Source organism: Rhinolophus sinicus, chromosome 12 (genome assembly GCF_057876585.1).
Source record: "Rhinolophus sinicus isolate RSI-liver-muscle chromosome 12, RSI-T2T, whole genome shotgun sequence".
In the NCBI taxonomy this organism is placed as follows: Eukaryota; Metazoa; Chordata; class Mammalia; order Chiroptera; family Rhinolophidae; genus Rhinolophus; species Rhinolophus sinicus.
In genome coordinates this window covers 23,688,096-23,706,736 of record NC_142512.1, presented here as the reverse complement: position 1 = coordinate 23,706,736, position 18,641 = coordinate 23,688,096, and the positions used below count along the sequence as shown (strand labels likewise).

The 18,641-nt window shown below is 49.1% G+C and overlaps 1 protein-coding gene across 1 annotated transcript; it reads right to left on the bottom strand.

The window, feature by feature from the left end:
* Positions 1-290: 290 nt before the first annotated feature.
* TMEM98 (transmembrane protein 98) lies at positions 291-12,860 on the bottom strand. Its single transcript, XM_019732585.3, has 7 exons — positions 12,572-12,860; positions 9,346-9,517; positions 8,054-8,185; positions 7,035-7,068; positions 5,009-5,124; positions 2,457-2,516; positions 291-1,135 (listed from the first exon to the last, which is right to left on the bottom strand). The coding sequence occupies exons 2-7, from the start codon at positions 9,474-9,476 to the stop codon at positions 928-930; spliced, it is 681 nt and encodes a 226-aa protein (XP_019588144.1). The 5' UTR covers positions 9,477-9,517; positions 12,572-12,860; the 3' UTR covers positions 291-927.
* Positions 12,861-18,641: the final 5,781 nt, after the last annotated feature.

Sequence of the window (18,641 nt, the reverse complement as noted above, 5' to 3'; positions counted from 1 at the left end):
CACAAAGGCCCCAAGTCATAAAAATGCCTCTCATCTTTCAATATTTGCAAAACGAACCAATGTCGAAAGAAAGGGGAACACATCCTTCATGGGTGTCATTGCTGATGTGGAAAGTACTTTACGGTGGTATCTTCACCTCTGCCTGAACTCAGCGGTCTTTAAATATTTCCTTCTGAGTCATACACACAAGGCATCCTCAGGAAACCTAGACTCTCTCCTTCCATCCTCAGTTCTCAAACAAATACGTCCCACATGCATTTGAATTTGACTCAATAACCACACACGTGAGAGAAACCTAAGTATACGTTTACTATCCACCTAGTGGTAGCTAGGTAAAATTGCAGGCATAATGATGAAAAGGGAATAAACTGCAGTGCCTACCTTCAAACCCACACCTGTGAAGGGGAGGAAGGGGGATTCAGATACCTCAGGGACCAGACAGATAATACAAATAAATGAAACAGGCCAGGTGAGAGCGTACAAGTCTTGTCAAAGGAGGCAATTCCTACTTGGTTCCAATTGATTGCCCTCTTTTGAAAATGCAGATCAGAGTTGCCTCACCTTCTGATTGTTTCAGAGAAGCCAGAAATTCTGATTGTAGTGTAAAACCTCCTGAGTCTTAGATGGTGGCTCAATTTTCTTGAAAGCACTAGAGGAGCTAAATAAAGCTTACGGTCCACCAGTCTGCAAAGGTCTGCCGCACAGATGGTGAATGCCGTCTCCCCTAACTGTGGTATTAGACTGCCACTCACCAGCCACCATTTGCAACTGCAACAGGGGCATCGAATGACAGGGCTTCTCCTGCTTTAGTATGTACACACAGCTGGACTCTCGTACCATGGAGAACAACTAACTACTGGGAAAGGGGGAAGGCTCAGCTGAACCTCCCACAGACAGCCGCAGGCTGGCCCGCGTGGTCAGCAAGCATTAAATGGCCGACTGCTCCTGCAGGAAACCTTCAGGGCCTGGGAGGCCTTTATCCGGCTCAGAAGCCAGGGCTGCTTCTCGAAGGACTTCCAAGTGCTCCTCAGCAGCGGACAGGGACTGGTCAATCCAATCCAGGCCCCCAGTCAGGTGGCAGGCATTCCTGGTCACCAGCACCAGGTGACTGACAGACAGGAGCAAGGCAGTTGTCCTAGAAAACAACAACAGGATCAGGTTTCCTAGGAAATAAGGGACTTGGTGCCAAAGTCCAAATGGATAGACTCTAGGCGAATATTCTCCAAACTGGAGTCCCTTCCCTAGGAAGGTGGTGAGTATGTAATTTAAAGATGGTTCCATGCTCAAATAAATTTGGGAATGGCTAATTTAAACAAGGTTAACGGAAGCCCTTCTCAGAGCCTTTGATGTGCATGATAAAAAGCTCTAAGGAGAGAATATAATATGTGGTGTCTCGCTAGCTAATTTAAGACTGTGCAGCCCACTTTCTGCAGCATACCTACTAACGTCTCTCAGAAGAGTGCTCTGTGGCACAGTTTGGATCTAATCAATTAGATGAGCACATCCAACTGCTGCCCACTTAAATGTAGGATATACATACCCCTACCTTGAGCATTCTTTATTGATTCTGAATCAATAAGGCCCCCAGCTGGTTCACCTTACTCCAAAAGAAAAAGTTTAATTGAAAACCCAAATGAGGAGGAGGGGTTTTTTGAAATCAGCATGAAAAGATTCACTATAGAATAATACCTTTTACACAGTAAGTGTGCAGGATGCATTTGGGAATGTATTACAGACTTCTAACCCACGGACACAGCTGTGCAGCCACAGGAGTGGGGCAGAGAAACCCACTGAAGCACGGGACCCACGGCCTAGCTGGCAATCATCACACAACGGGTCTACGAAATAGTCAAATACATCTGAGAGACCAGGAATCTGGTTTTTAAACATGGGTTTACCTCCGGTACAGGAAAACAACAATTTCATAAAGGCGCAGAGCCTTTAGATAGCCTTTAAATACGCAGAGTATTAGGGGAGGATCATAGTGAGGGGTTCCTGGGGATGTCCTGTGGAAGGCGAGCACAGCTATAGTTGACTTGTCACTTCCATTCTCATTGCCCTGCTCTCCAACTGCCCCCCTGACCCACTGGGTAGCTGCCAGCTAAGGCATGTCTGCTTCCGGGGTCCATAGAGCAGAGAGAGCAATGGAGGGGAGGGAAGGTGCAGATAGGACTTGGCACGGCCAGATGTGTAATCATAAAAATTCAAAATCTAAGCTAGCTCATCCTTCTCCTGGGTTTCAGGAATAAGACTGGCTGGCCTCTGTCACCCAGCCAGGCTCGGCTCACTCGTTGGCTGACCATTCACACTGCAATGAAGGGTACTCAAGGCCTAAGATAGCCCAGGAATCCAGCAAAACAGCCCTCTCCTCAAAAGCCCAAACAGCTGACCTCGCTGATCTGATCAAATGGTGAGCTTCCAGCTTGGAGAGAAGAATGACCACACCACTCCCTCACCGTGCGTCCAGGAGTTTCGGGTCCAGCGGCGGGTACATGGATTTCACAACATCGTCCACTCTGAGGGGAGGCAAAGGGTTCTCAGTATGTTGCTCTCCTTCTCGCCTTTACTCCTTCCTTCCTTTCTACCTTTTTTTTTTTTAGCCCAACTCTTCTCTTTTGATATTCAAGCCCTAGTCTTTGGTTCTTTCTCTAACTGCTTTTACATTTCCAACAAAGACTTAGAAAGACTTAGGTTCAGCGTAGGGAATATTTTGTTTTCTGGTTTGGTTCTAGCTCCAATAGTTTAAAAAGTACACATTCAAACATCTGAGATGATGTTCCAGATATACTACTAAAGTAAAAAGGCAAACTGCTAAACAATATATAAAGTTTGATCCGTCCCATTTGCGTAAAAATAAATAAACAAAAGCTATGAAATGCAGGGGGGAGAAGCCTGGGGGAATACTCACTATTCAATAGTGGTTACCTACAGGAATTGGGAGGCAGTGGAAAGAGGGGAGTCCTTCTTTCCAGACAATTGGTTTCTGCAATTTTTTAATTTTTACAAGTATTTATTACTTTTGTGTTTTAAAAAAAAATGGTTAAAGGTAATTACATAGAACACTTAAAAAAAAAAAAAAAAACCTGCAAGTTTGAGTTCAAACTACTCCACTGTATTTCTTTTAACCCATAGTGTAGTTTGTGGTTATTTATTATTTTTTTAATCTAGTTCAGAAAGGAGCAACGATTCATTCTGATTTGCATGGTACAAGGTCTTGCTCCCAATTTTTGCTCTTGGACCACTTGATAGTCAGGAATCAAAAATAATGATGTGTTTGATTTCTAAATGCACTTGAACATAGATGTCCTTAAATGTTCTTGTCTCAGGGCTGAGGGGCTGGAGAGGAAACCCAGAGAAACGGTCACTCTCAGCCTGTCTTAGCTGGACCTTTTCTCACAGTGCCCCGGAGCTGAAGCCACTCTCCTTGAAACTAATATCCTATCAACACACTCTGTGGAATAAATGGAGCAAGAAAAACAATAGGGACAAAAATGGCCAGAAGGAAAAAGAAGCGTAAGGGCAAAAGGACAAAGCAAGGACCTGGAGTGAATTGCGAGTATGTCAGGGAACGTGGTGATACGTACGCTGTAGGATGGGCCAGCGAGCACCACGTCAGGCCCGCCCGCTGGACAACGCCCGCCCCTCACTCTAGCACCCCTGCTAATCCTGCTCACCCAGGACTTCACTCAGCCTCAGGATCTCAGTCTCTTTCCTCCTCTGAGCCCTCCCGGCAATGCTGCCTTGTAACCTGGTATCAGAGGAATTTGTGCGCCCCCCTGGGGGTCACAGGAAGCATGACGAAGCGCCAACAGGTATGAGCAAAGCAGACAGAGTCTCTACCAATAAAGAGTGGCCAGAGGAAGGTCTGGTGCTTGTCCAGAGCCTGGGTTGGAGGGTCTGTCAGGCCAGAGGCCGACCTAGGCTGACAGAAGTCATGTAGCTACACCCACCTGGGGACAGCTCCAGAGAAAGCCAAGAGCTGTTCTGGGCTGAGCTTCTCCCACTTTCTAAGCTCACTGTACTCCCTGGACAGAGTTCAAGGGCACCAACTCTTCCAAATTCCCTCTGAGGGCTGGTTCCTCATGATTTACCTGAGACTATGGCAACCAGGAAAGTGAGGGCCCCTGGAACTCAAAGGGGGTGCCACCATTCACCCCAGAGATATGGAGGCACCCTCTCTGCAGTAAGGCCCTGTGGCTGATTAAAAAAAACATCCTGGACTGGGACACCCCACTCAGGCACATCACATACCAGCCACCAGATGGCAGCACAAACTTAGCACAGTCTTTCTCTCTAAGAAAAGGGCTTTATTTTTCTTCACCAAATTTAGCCCACATGAGGGGGTGTAGCTGTTGACCAATCTGCTGGTTGCCTCCCACATGGGATTTTGCAGATGCCTGGAATTTGGGAGATCTGAATGATGTATGGCTTCCCCCACCCCCCAAACACACACACACACACACACACACACACACACACACACCTATTCCTGGAGGCTGCTTGCTGGGCCGTGGATGGGGCAGTGGGAGACAGTCGCTCCCAAACTAGTCTCCAACACAGAAATGGGTGGGGGACAGGACATGGCCAGGAGGTCATTGCAGATGAGGGTGTGGGCACCAGCAGGAAATATGCTTACTGGCCCAGCGCCTGGGAGAAAGGAGTGGCAAAAGGAAGCAAAGCAGCCCCAGCTGGTATGGGACCGAGAAAGAAGGAGCAGCAGCAGTGGGATCTGTGGAATGGAAGAGTCAGCACTAGTCATATGCTGGGATTTCCCAAAACATTTACTGGAGGGGGGATGCTAGCGATGGGGGGAACTGTGTAAGAACATCTTAGCTTGAAGGTCTCCCAATTGCTAAACCCTCCTGAATGCTCTGTAAGTGCTTAGGACAGAAATAACTGAAGTTGCCTGTGTCGTTTCTTAGAAGAGCCTGGCCCTGCCCGCCACCTCCGCTTCTGGCCGTCCCTCCGCCCCACAGAGTATGGGCACCTCATGGCCCTCCCTGCTCACCTCGGGCTGATCCGCTTGGCCACCACGATGATGTCACTGACACTGGCTGAAGTCTTCATCTTGGCCCCTGAGCCCATTGTCATGGCAACAAGTTTTTCTGTCAGCGTGTGACAGATCTAAGGCAGTAGGGAGGAGAGAGATGATGAGAGGTGACCTAGCTCCCCCAAGGGCTGCTGCCACCCCCCAAAAGACAAATGTGACCCCCACCTTGGGTCCCATCCCACAGCTAGGCTCCCTACCCTAAAGGATAAATTGAACTGAAAAGTACAGAGATGAGAGGAAATGAGGTGGAAGAGGCAAACGCTGAGAACATGCCTGGGTGAGGAGGGAGAAGCAGAAGCCTCAGATCAGGGGCGGGGTTGTGGCTCAGAGAAGTCTAAGCTAAGAGAGTCTGACTAGGAAAAATCATGTGCTCTAATTTCACTATCTTGCTTACGGGGAAAAACATACTTTTTCCTTCTATTCCTTCCCCTCTTGATTTAGTCTTCCATCTCCAAGGGGGTGCCCTCAAAAACATGGCTGGACAAAGGATAACTGTTCCCTTTAAGCACATCCTCCAAAAGTGGCACTTATTTCAATAACTTTCTAGGGTAATATATTAGCATATTTGTCAAGATGATGATGAAACAGCTTTGGGGAGAAAAAAAAGCAAAAGGCAAGGCTAAGACATGTGGCCTTTCTCATCATCCACCCCCAGTGCTGACCACCCCCAAAGCTGTGTTCCCCTCTCCCACACCTCTCATGTTGGAACGTGGATGTGCCTCTGTCCCTGGCAAAGAATGTCCATTACCTGCTCTATACTTAGGGCTGGAAAAGAGAAGGCAGAAAGAAACCCAAAAGCCCACCTAGGAGAGAGCCCAGTTTCCTTCCTAGGAGCCCCCACCACAGGGACTCAAGGGCAGGTGGCCAAGCAGAAGAGTCTTAGGTCTTGATGGGAAGGTAAGAGCCTCTCCTTTGAGCTGAGACTCCCAGGATGGACCACTGATTCCAATCCAATAAACTTCTTTCCAGCTGATTTCATCCCCTACCTCAGATGCCACGTCTCTTCCTTCTCTAACAGGCAAGGGCAGGGGGAAAAACCCAGTGCCAGGATACATCCTGGCAGGGGGCAGGGAGATGTAATAAGCCGTTATTGCTCTAGACAGTATACCTGTCTCTATCTACAACCATGTCTATCCCCAAAGAGGGTCTTAGAATAAGGTAATAAGCCTGGACTCTGTGACAATGATTTCCTACTAGGCATTTCTTTGTCCCTTGAGAGAAAGCTAAAGAAGAGGTAGGATGAAAGACTTTGGAATATCTTGTGCTGAATAACACCGAAGAAAAGATAAAGCTGTCTTTTTTGAATTCTTGAATAATTACTAGGCAAAGAGATAAAGGTGTGGTTTCCTAGGTTACTGAAATGAAGAAACCAACAATATTTGCAATTGGCCAAATATTTCAATATTACTATATAATTCTATTAGGTAGAATAGTATCCGGCAAGAATTGGAAAAAAAAAATTGCTGAAACTATAAGAATTACCCAAAATGCAAATTGGATGCAATTTTCCACCTAGTCCTAGAAGCTGCAGGCGTTAAAAGAAAAAGAAAAATCTGTCTTCAAGTTAAAGTACTCACGGTTTGGATTTTTTAACACTGATTGTCCCATTTGGCTGACTACCGTTGCAGCCAAAGAGGGTTAAGGAAAGACTTTCTAGTAATTGGAGAAGGCCAGATACAGCACCCAACTAGCTGTAGCGGGCTGAGCTCTCTGTTAATGAAAGAAAGTGCCCAGGGAGGAGGTAGGAAGCCCCATGTCCCCCTCAGCAGCTACAGTCTCTTCAAAGGCTGAAATAAAGCCTTTGAAAGGGCCTTGAGAATTCTGAAGTATAACAGACCATCCAGGTAGGGAGTGGAGGTAAACGGAAGAAACTCAAAGTTTCAGGCACGTTTAAAAAAAGGCCCCTTGGAAGGGTTCCGGGCCCTTCCTAAGACTCCTTTGGTGACCACCCCCATTTTATCTTGGGGACATCAAAGAGTATTACCTTCAAGATGGCTATGCAGTGGGACATGAGACCCCTGGGGAGACAAGAAGAACTTGTCAATGCTTATTTTTACAGGCCCACCTCCCTCCAGCCACCACCTCCACTCCTCACCCAGCCCCGACACTCCTGGACACCGCCTGAGAGCAGGAATGCCTCAGTGGTAAAACGAACAAGTCTCCTTTTAGACGATGCTCAAGGAGGAAGCATCTTCTTCCCTTTCCTTTCCCCTCCCTGTCCCCACCCAATCGACTCTTCCAGTTAGCAGTGCTCTCCACAGATCAGGTCATGCTCTGAGCTTCTGATACCATCCCTTCCGTCCTGTGCCGTCTTCCTTTTATGCTCAGCTTGGTGAACTCATGTTTCAAGACCCAACTCAAAAGGCACCTGCTCCGTAATATCCTTCCTGAAAGTCACCCCCACTTCCCCACCCTAGGCACCTCTAGACATGGCATCTTCCGTGGGCCCACTGCACTGTGCACAAAGACCCCCTACTGTTTCTGAGATGAGCGCATTTAGTCGAATTCTGTCCCCACCACCAGTTTCCTATCTGCAGTGCCCGGCCTGATACCCTGCACATGATGCCCCGGGAATATCTGCCTGGTGAATGAACAACTAGATGCTGAGGGAATGGAATGGCATATGCTTCTCCACACGCAGATGCTCCTGGGAGATAGAGAGGTCCCTGAGGATACTGAAGACAGAGGCACCATCTCTGGAGCCTGAGGGAAAAATTCGTGGGCACCGCAAAGATAACTAAGCACAGCACAGTGACTTAGAACAACTTTTGGACACATCTATGGGCCTTAGCCTCCGGGTCTACAAAAGCGGGGCCCAGGACACACACGGTCATGTCATTTTCTGCTCTCTTCCTTCGGGAGGCAGGGGAAAGAGCAGAAAGCAACACCGTGCTGGTGGATGCCCAGTCAAGTGCTCTGGCAAAGGAAGCCAGAAAAGGCCCCAGAAGCCCTGTGTGCCCACCCAGGGGGCTGCAGGAAAGCAAAACGTCCCCAAAGCCTTACGAGGCGTCTTCAATCCAGTCTTCATTCTCCAGAATGGCCTCGATGTGGGGGTTGGTGATGACAACATCATCCAGTTCTAACTCAGAGGGCTCAGACTGGGTCTCCATGGCTCCGATGAGGTCCACGATGGGCCTGGAAGGAAAAGCCCAGGGAAGTGGTTTCACAATAGATGACTGCTGCTGACCCTCTCCTCATGGAGACCCGCATACCCCCCAAAAGGATGAAGGCAGTGAATAAAGCAGGGACCACTTATCCTGGATCCAAACCTAACCCAGCAGTTACGAGCAGGGCACAGGGCTAGACAGTGAGCCAAAGAAGCAGGCTGGAGCACTAAAACAACAGAGAAGTGACACAGAATGAGACGAGCCACTGAGGAGAAGAGTAGGGCTGCAACCACAATCATTACAAAGGTGTGTTAGAAAGGGCTGCTCCTTCAGGACAAAATAATAGCCTCTTGGAACTCATTTTCCCTTCCAGCCTTCCTTTTACAGAGAATCTGAAGTTCCTATTACCCAAATCTACCTGTACCCCCAACTCAGCCTGTAGAATCACACTTGGGAACCTCCTTAATTCACCTCATAACCCCAACCTCTCCTAGTTATACTGGAGAAGTGTGACAGAGACACCCCCTGCTACTTTACAACAGGAGGCGGCCATAACATTCTTTTCAATAGCGGAGCTTTTCTGAGCCACAAAAATGGGCCTTTACTAATTATCAACCACTCGCTCACAGAGATGCTGATAAGAGTCAGACAGAAGGATAAGAGAAATGAAGGATTAGAGGCCATGGTCCCTTAAAGGGGGACTATCAACGAACACATCCCTAAACTGAAAATAGACTCTCGCTTACAAAATACATTTCACATGAAGTGCATCATGAAGAAATCTACAGGGAAGAGACAGCCCTGTGTTGGGCTTTCATGACACCGAGTGTCTGTTGCTTAGGTGTGTGGCTGGAGTGTAAGCAGCAGATTTCTGTTCCTATGAGTTTTTTGGCTGGAAAGGGATTTGGTTCGTCCAAATGCTAAATGAGATAGACGGTTGGGGAGGGACGGCTACCCCTTTCTGCTTGGGGAACACATTTGTTCACTTTCTCATTAGTTCAGAGTTAGAGTAGCTCAGGATGTTGTGGGGGGTGGGCTTCAGGAACATTCTTAAGCTCTGAGGTCTTCATTGGGAAGGACAGGCTTCAGGTACCATTTTAGAGACAAAAAGCTGAGCCCGAGTTGCCCAGCAGCACACTTCTTTGTCTTTTGTTGGGGGCCCTCCTTCCCATCTCCGGGCCCACTCACTTGGAATCATAGCGCTGCAGCAGGTCTCGAGGACGGCAGTAACGCTGCCTGCAAACCACAACCAAGGCTGCGAACGAGGCCAGAAAGATAGTGGCGAGCACGCCGATGGCAACAATCACCACGGTCTCCATGCTTCCGGTGGCTCCCTCGGTCCCGTCACATCCCGTGTGGGCTGAAGATTGAAAGACACAAGGGCAGAGCGAGCCAGGTTTAGAAGCAACAAAAGAGAGGGGAGCAATGGGGCCTTACCTGCTGCGGGGAGAAAAGGGGAAGGGGGTCTGGAGCAGGGAATTAGGTTGCCCCAAATCACCTGCAGAGACACAAAGGCCTAGACAGGATCGAGATGCATTTTATGGCAGCCCCAAAGTTATCTTTTCCTTTATTAAAATCGTTTGCTCCTCAGTTGGACCAAGGTGGACTTTTGTCCTGGGACAAAAAGAATCATTTTCTTTTGTTGTCTTCACATCTACACCAAGGGCATAAAGGAATACAGATCTCAGAAGGACCAGGGCGGGATTGTAGTCACTGAGCATCTCCTCCGTGTCAGTCACTTTGTGCGTTAACTCATCTAACGAGCCTATGAGATAGGTAGTATTAGTAACCCCATCTTTTTTTTTTTCCTCAAAGATTTTATTGGGGAAGGGGAACAGGACTTTATTGGGGAACAGTATATACTTCCAGGACTTTTTTCCAAGTCAAGTTGTTGTCCTTTCAGTCTTAGTTGTGGAGGGCACAGCTCAGCTCCAGGTCCAGTTGCTGTTGCTAGTTGCAGGGGGCGCAGCCCACCATCCCTTGCGGGAGTCGAGGAGTCGAACTGGCAACCTTGTGGTTGAGAGCTCACGCTCCAACCTACTGAGCCATCCGGGAGGCAGCTCAGCTCAAGGTGCCATGTTCAATCTTAGTTGCAGGGGGCGGAGCCCACCATCCCTTGTGGGACTCAAGGAATTGAACCGGCAACCTTGTGGTTGAGAGCCCACTAGCCCATGTGGGAATCGAACTGGCAGCCTTCGGAGTTAGGAGCACGGAGCTCCAACCGCCTGAGCCACCAGGCCGGCCTAGTATCCCTGTCTTTCAGTTCAGAAGACTGAGGTGCGGGGAGGGTGAATAATTTATCCAAGTTTATGTAGTCAGGAAGCAGAAAGCCAGTCACTTAAACGGAGACGGACATTCACCTCCCCTTTCCTTTCTTAGGAGGAAAGAGAACTCTAAAACTTCTGGGGAACATTGTGTCAGTTTCCGTGTTGGAAACTTACAACTGGTTATTACAGTGTCTGTTGCCTGTTGCATGTCTTCATTCAGGAGGTTCTTTCACACCTATTTTAAACTCATAGGGCTGGGTGAAAAGGTGAAGGTATTAAGTACAAGATGATAGCTACAGAATAGTCACAGGGATGTCAAGTACAGCATAGAGAATATAGTCAATTATATGGTAATAACTATGGATGGTACCAGGTAGATACTGGACTTATCAGGGGATCACTTCATAAATTATATAAATGTCTAACCACTATGCTGTATACCTGAAACAAATATAAAATAATATTGAATGTCAACTGAAGTTGACAAATAAAAAAATAAAATGTCATTTTTAATGGTGAAATAAATAAATAAAAAAGAACGAAACTCATAAGCAGGAGACACAAGGGCATCTCAGAGAAGTATGTATTCACAATGTTGTTTCACTGCAGGTCTCCCACTTGTGTCCCTTTGAGGAAGTCTCCTCCCCTCTCTGGGCTTTAATTTCTCCACCTACAAAAAAAAGGGTCGTCCCCCAAGTCACCTGCCTGAAGAGAATTAAAATGTATTTTATGTCAGGACCCAAATTTGCCTTTTCCTTTATTACAGGAATGACCACAGCTCAGTGTATCTCCTTTATTTGTATTTAATTCTATGTTCCATGTCTTAGAGAGTCCAAATCCTCCCAGTGTCCATCAATATGTAATTACTTATCATCTACTATGCACCAAAAACCAGGATGGATTCTGGAGATTGGAGATAATTAAGATACGGGCCCCAGACCTTGAGGAGCTGGGGAAAAGGTAGACACACCGACAGCTGTTTGCTGTTTGTCTGTCTGTCTACCTCTTCCCCAGCTCCTCAACTCCATGTGTCTGTGCCACATGCAGAAGTACACAGAAAGGAGAATACTGAGCTTGCATGGCATTTTCTGGGAAAGCATTCTTCATGGGGCAGATGCTTGAGCTGGGTTTTGAAGGATGAGTAGGAGTTTGCCAAGTGGATAACGTGGGGACTTGGCGGGCTCATAGCACCAAGGAAGCCTTTCTCAGAGGTCTCACACAGCTGCTGTCCCATGTGAAACTCACTTGCCCACAAGAGCAGGCTGGGGTCTCTTTCATCTCTGTATCTCTGTGTAGGGGGCAGGGCAAATTCTCAGGATCTGCCTCAGTTTCCCTAGTTGTGCGTTTATACTGGCCCTCCTAAAGGGCTATCTCCTTTAGCCGTTTTTCTTTCGTCCTCCCACTTCTGTCTCTCATTCCCCCCCCCCCCCCCCGTTTTCCTCTCCACTCCCCCACCTTTCTTTCCCCTCCCTCAGTCTCTCCCCTTCCCAGTATTCCCTCTCTCCGCCCCCATTCCATGGCCTCCAAGACCACCGCTTTGTTTCCTCTCTCTGCATCTGAGTGTGTTTCTCTGAGTGTGTATGGGCTTTCTCTGAGTTTTTGCTGTCTTTCTCCGTAATCTGTCTGTATGCGTATTTCTTTCTGTTTTTTCCTTTTTGTATATTCTCTGTGTGTTTCAGGATGAGTTTCTCTCTCTGTGTGTCTTTGTATAAGCTTGGGTAGGTCTCTCTCTGTCTTTTTCTCCCTCTCTCCCTCCCATCCGCAAGGATAAAACAGACCCAAGCCTACCTCCTTCCCCCTGCCGGGCCACCCAGAATACCCACCCCAACACCCAGGACCGAGGGAGGGTCCCCCATCGCCCCCGTGCGCGCCGCGCAGGGCTCCCAGGCACGCAGCTCCAACTTTCCCCAACTTGTGGGTGCCAGGGCTGCGCCTGCCCTGGTACCACGGCCCCAACAAAGCCACAGCGGGGACGGGGCCCCCCTCCCCTAAGGCGGCTGCGGAGCTAGCGCCCCGATCCCCGCCCCCCCACCCCACCCCCCAACCCTGCCCGCCCGGGCCCGGCGCGTCCCCTCCCCATGGGGCTGGGCTGGGTGGCTCGCCTGGGGCCCCTCTCTCGCAGCTCCGAGGCGGCGGGGCTCACCCACCTCAGGCTGCGGCTGCAGGACGCATTCCCGGGTGCTCCCGCCGCCGGCCCCCCGCCGATAGTAAAGTCCGGGAGCGGGACTCTCGGGCGGCTCCAGAGAGCGGGGCATGCTGGGAAGGAGCTGGGCTGTCCAAAGGAATCAAGATAAGTCCCCCGGCGCGGCCAAACCCCTGGCGGTGGAGCGAGTGGGGGAGACGCCAGCCGAGCATCCAAATCCCCAGCTGCCAGGCGCCGCCGTCACCGCCAGGCCCCCAGGCGAGCCGGGGGTTGGGGCCGCGGGAGTTCTAGGCAGCTGGGAGGCAGTCACTCCAGACCCAACAGGCGGTCCTGCGCCCCCGCGGAGTCCAGGGCCGGGCTGGCAGAGTGGAGGGAGGTGCGAAGGGTCCCTGCTGTTCCCCAGCCCCCACCGATGCTGGCCATCCAGTGGGGGGTGGGAAGCATGAGCAGTTTCCACGGTGTGACTGGTCATTGAGCGTTCTGTTCTGCTACACACTGTACGGTTTAAATCCTGGCTCTGCCACTCTCTAGTTGTGGGCAACTTATTTCACTGCTCTGTGCCTTGGTTTCTTAATCTGTAAAATGAGGCTACGACTTGGAAGCATCCTCAGAGCTGACATAAGGGTCAAATGGCATGCTGCAGGCTGTGCATCTCAGAGTGTCTGGCCCAGGGTGGCTGTGAATCAGTGATAGCTCTTATCGTAGTCTTAACCCGGCTGGGCAGGCGGGCCCACCCCTAATAACTGCCCAGCCAGGGGCAAGAGTAGAAATGCAGGTCTTTGGCTGACAGTCCTACCCTCTCTGTTCACACTTGACTCCGTGCCATACCCAAGGGGGACTCTTGTGCATTCATGGGGACACAGCCATCCCTAAAGATGCCCACGCCAGGCTGTACAGGCTGACTTGGAAGGATGGAGGTCCACGTGGGCCCTGGAAGCAGGCTGGGGGCTTCTTGGGCAGAGATTTTGAGTCCAGCATACCAGGAAAATGGTCTAGAAGCAGACATGTGCTCTAGACGGTCCTTGAACTCCTAGCCCTGTGAGGAAGAGGCAGGTCCAGAGGGGGGCCAGCTAAAGCCTGGGGCCCAGGGCAGGGGGCCACGTAATCCGTCTAAGGTCAGTGTTGGTGACAAGTACAAAGGACGCAGACTAGCTCCGGGCAGCTTAATGCAGGCCTGCAAACTGGTAGCCCCCAAGGCCACGTCCAGACCACAGAGGTGTTTGGGGTTTTTTTGGCTTACAGTTTTTTAAAAATAGAGTTAGTTGCTAACCTTTTAAAAGATCAGGCGTTTCACTTGTACCTCTAGATTTCTAGCTTCTCTGTAAAATTCATAAGATCTCTGAAAATGCAACCCACATTCCGTTGGTAGCACAGTCAGTGGGAGAGGGGAGGATGCTGTCTCTGTCTTGCTGTCCTGGCTCCCCTCCTTCCCCACTGCTTACAACACAGCACACGCACTCACACCTCACTCTTTTTGCTGAATGCCTGTCCGTGTGGGCAGCTGTGGGTTCCCACCATGGTCACTCAGGTCGGAGAAGGCTGAGCGATGATTTTGTTACCCTCTAAAGTGCTTTCATGGAGAAACTATAATCTGTAAGGGAAATGGGCCCACAGCAAAGCAGCAAACATCAGAAGGGGACACTGGGCACAATAAATTGTCTCCATTTCTTGGAGAAACTTTGAGAAGAACGGAGCCCGCTAGTTTTGCCTTGGGTGGTTTAGACATTTATGACTCTATGGGAGAGATGTAAAAGAAAGTTTTAACCTTGGGGAGTTTATAACACAAGTGGAAAGGACTTACCAAAACAAACAAACTAACTAACTAACTAACTAAAAGAAAGAAAAACAAAGCTCATTGCTGACTGGATCTAACTGGGTAAATGCTCCAATTAACCACCGACTACCCAGCTGCAGGGGGGACAGAGGGTGGGCCAGTGCCTCCCCAGCCAGCTGTCTCCTGTAGTTCTGCAACTCCTGCTATCCCAACGTCCCTGAAATCTCTCTGGATTGATCTGAGAAGACCTTGTATGACACTCAATGTTCTTACTTACAAGCAGTGGAAACTGATAGATTGTTCCACGTGGAAAGGCGACTTGTTGAAAGGGCAATGGGGTGCCCACAGAATCATCGGGAGACTGAAGACGCAGATTAGGAAATGGATGGGGACCACAGGGGCTCCAGGGGCCGGGTGCCACTGCCCTGAAGTGCTTGTGGCTCTCCTCTCAGCTTTATCCCTTATTCCAGGTTCATAGTCCTGGGTAGGACCTCACCCTGTCTGCTTCCACAGGTGAGGCACAGCCATTATCCAATATCTTTGTGTTAAGGGGTTTCCCTCCCCCCACCTCCAGCAAAGGTAAGAGAGATGGTTGCTTGACTGCTCTGCCAAATTCAAACACCCCTACCTATGGCCTCTCCCCAGTCTGTCTGAACATCAAACTGTGTAGCAAAGGTCCCCAGATGAAGGGCGGAACCCCATGATTACAGAGGAGAAACCAGCAGGTCAGAAGTAGTGCTGACTGTGCTAAAGAGGGAAGAGGCAGGTTCCTGGCCAGTGGGTAAAGCCCATGCTCTGCCTAGGCAAGGAGTGAACCTTTGTTGAGCACCTACTATGTACCAGACACTGATTAGGCATCTTACATGCCTTATCTCATTTGATCTTCTCACCAACCCTGAAAAGTCAGCATGACCATGTTTGTAAGGGAGGAAACAGACTCGGAGGGCTAAGGCAAGTTCCCCAAGCTCTTTCATCTTGTAAGTGGTAGGGCAGGGAGTAGACTCAAGGCTTCCTGGCACCAAAGCCCATACCACGCACACCAGGAAACTGCAAGCTGCCCCTCAATCCACGTCTCTGGGCAGCAACCCCTTCCTTCCAAACAGTTAGAACCAGTCAGGTGCAACAAACCCCTCCAGCCCCGGCAAGAAAATCTTCTCACACTGCCTATACCCCTCAATAAACCCTCCCAGCCCACCTCTGGGCAGTCAGAGGGGCAGCGGAGTGGCATATTTCACCCCCACCGGGGAGGTGGTTATGAGTAGGAGCTTGAGCCAGGGAAACTGCCAGTGGAGGTCTGCGTCCTCCACACAGTAGCTGTGTGATCTCAGACGGTTCACTTATAGTCAGTTTCCCCATCTGTAGAATGGGCGTGGCAGTAAAACCTATGGCTTCCAGCTGTTTTGAGGATTAAATGGGATGGTGCATTTAAAGTACTCATCACATAGAAAGTAGTATAGTGGCTGCCGGGGCTGGGAGGGGGGCGGGGAGGGCAATGGGGAGCTATTGTTTAATAGGTACAGAGTTTTGGTTTGGGAAGATGAAAAAAGTGCTGGAGATGGATGGTGGTGATGGCTGCACAACAGTGTGAATGTACGTAATGCAGGTGAGCTGTAGTCTTTAAAATGGCTAAAATGGTAAAGTTTACATTATATATATTTCATCACAACTTTTTTAAAAAGTGTTCATCAGAGTATGAAAGAGAAAAATGGGGCCTCCTTGACATTCCTCAAATATGCCCAACTTACCCTACCTCAGGGCACTGCTGTGCCCTCTGCCTGGAATCCTTACCACCGTTACTCTCATGACTCACTCCCTCCCTTAGCTCAGGTGTCTGCTTAAGAGTCATCTCCACAGAGACGTCTTCCCTGATCACCCTGTGTCAGGTAGCACCGCCTGTCATCCATGTCCCCCTGGCCCCCAAGTGTGTGTTTTTTACCAGCACTTATCACTACCAGACAGTGCACTAAATATTTGTTTATTGCTTCTCCCCTTCTTGAATGTAAGTTCCATGAAGACAGTTCTCTGTTGACCCCCAGAATCTAGAACACAGCCTGGCACTTAGTAGGTACTCAATAAACACTTGTGGAAGAAGTGAAAATAAAGCTTTTTGTCACCCTCATTCTACAGTGGGGATAGGACGTCTAGACCCATTCCCAGCATCCAGAAACCTGCTAGAGTGTGGCAGCCACTGGGAGGCTTCAGAAAAGAGAGTAAAGCCCGCAGAAACACTCACAGAGAGCAAGGCACGTGCGTTGGAAAGAAAGGAAGGTTGACCTGAATTAAAGAGTCACAGTTTTAAATCCCCAATTTGACTGTGAGTCCATGCTTGCTTTAAGTGTCCAGCCCCTTTTATGGGCTAGTGAACAGTTTTCCAAGGAGAGAGGTCAGGTGGGGAGGGGTTTGTGTACAGGCAGGTCAGGCCTTCTGTGAGCTGTGGGCAGGGACAGAGACCACCACGAAGCTGGTCCCCCTGGCAGGAGCAAAAGCCAGCAAACTCTCAGGATTGCCTCTGCTGGCCTGAACGAGGAAGGAGAAGGCTGGAGGAGGGCTGCAGGTAGCAGCTCAGGGATGGGCCAGGATTCCCAGTGGGGACAAAGGCCAAGTTTGCTTTTCCTCCAAGTCAAGGCAACTGGTCTGGTGGACATAAGGACAATAAACAGGGATTTTCCCAGGGGACATTAGGGCATATGCACCTGAGCTATGGGAGGAAAAGGGTAGCAAACGACTTTACTGAAAGCTCTGAAGACAGACCTCACAGCCTCCCTCTCTTGCCCATTCTATTAACAGTATTTTACCACCTCTATTGTGTCAATGGAACTCTCTCTTGCTTTCAGTATTTCGGGAGTAATGGGCAGGTGAGTATAAGGGAAAAATAATATCCCATATTTTATTCAATGCAGGTGAAGTTGGTTCAAGAATGGATTTAATACTATCAATAAGGAGAAGTCATTTGGGTCTCCCGCGTTAAATTAAATCAGCATCCCCACCTTGTAGAGTTTCAGCATAATTGTATTCATCACAATTGCTGCCACTTTTTAGACTTTTTATGTGCCCGTAGTGAGTTAAGTACTTTCCACGGGGTTCACAGCTATTACAATCATCCCTTAACATAAGCATTCTTTCCCTCACTTTACACGTGAAGAAACTGGGGCATAAAGAAGTGAAATACGTTTCTCCAGCTAGTAAGTGGTAAAGCCGTGATGTGAACTAGAATTCTGTGTCTGAAAGCTGTGTAGTGTCACCCAGCACCTCGCACGGTGCCTGGCCCATAACATATGCCCCCAACATTTGGTTTTGAATGACCTGAATGAATGGGTTCTCAAGATGCCATTCACTGAGTGTCTACTCTGTTCCAGGTGCTCCATAGGTGGCATCTCATCTGATTGTCCCACCAGCTCCAGGAGGTGGGAATTATCTCCACTTCACACACGGGACACTGAAATCTGGGAGGTTCAATGACCTGTCCGAGGAGCCCCAGCTCGTTACTGGGAGGGCTGGGTGTGAAGCTAAGTCTGCCTGACTCCAAATCCCACCTCTTTGCTTCTCCTTACACCCTCCTCCATCTTGCTTTCTCAGTCTTGGAAGGGACATCAGCCATCACCTTGCCTCTGATGGATCCCCCAGTGACTGGGAGTTCCTGCTCCTAATGGAATTTCCTTGCCCTTAAAGCTTTTTTCTTCTTCTTAACATTTGTGAAATCTACCTTCATAATGCCTTAAACCAAAGCACCATAAGAAACACTTTCATGTACATTATTAATTTTCACATACATTAATTTGACTCTCACCGCAGCCGTATGCACTGAGCGTTACCATCACCACTTTGCAAAGGTGGAAAGAGGTGATATACAAATAAGCAGGAACGGGTGGTCAAGTGATGACCTGACTACAACTTCAGTGCAGACTCTTTCCACTACACCAGGCTCCTCCTAATTTCAAAGTCGAGTTCAAACGGGGGATTGTGAGAAAAGAGAGGAGAAGAAGGTTAGAAGTAAGTCAGACAGTCTTCCATTTCCTGACCACCTTGGAAGCCATCTTCCTCACCTGCCTCACTCCAAGATTCTGCCTCCGTGACGCACCCTCACTTTATCCTCTTGTACTTTAATATAAAACCTGATTTGCTAACCACTGAAAGTGAAAGATAAACAATAGGTCATGGTAAAAGGTAATGAGAACAGTAAAAGCACCTTTGGACATTGCAAAGGGGGGTAGGTATCCTATCTCGGTCTCTTTGTATTTTCCTGTGGGTGGGACAGCCCTTAACTAAGGGACACCTGACTCCTTGGCCCACGAGTCAAGCT

Coding starts and splice junctions, on each gene's coding strand:
- TMEM98 (XM_019732585.3), bottom strand. CDS start 9,476: ATGGAGACCGTGGTGATTGTTGCCATCGGCGTGCTCGCCACTATCTTT. Junction 5,125..7,034: donor ACTGCATAGCCATCTTGAAG/GTAATACTCTTT, acceptor CTACTGCCTTAG/ATCTGTCACACGCTGACAGA. Junction 2,517..5,008: donor GCCAAGCGGATCAGCCCGAG/GTGAGCAGGGAG, acceptor GCCTCCCCTCAG/AGTGGACGATGTTGTGAAAT.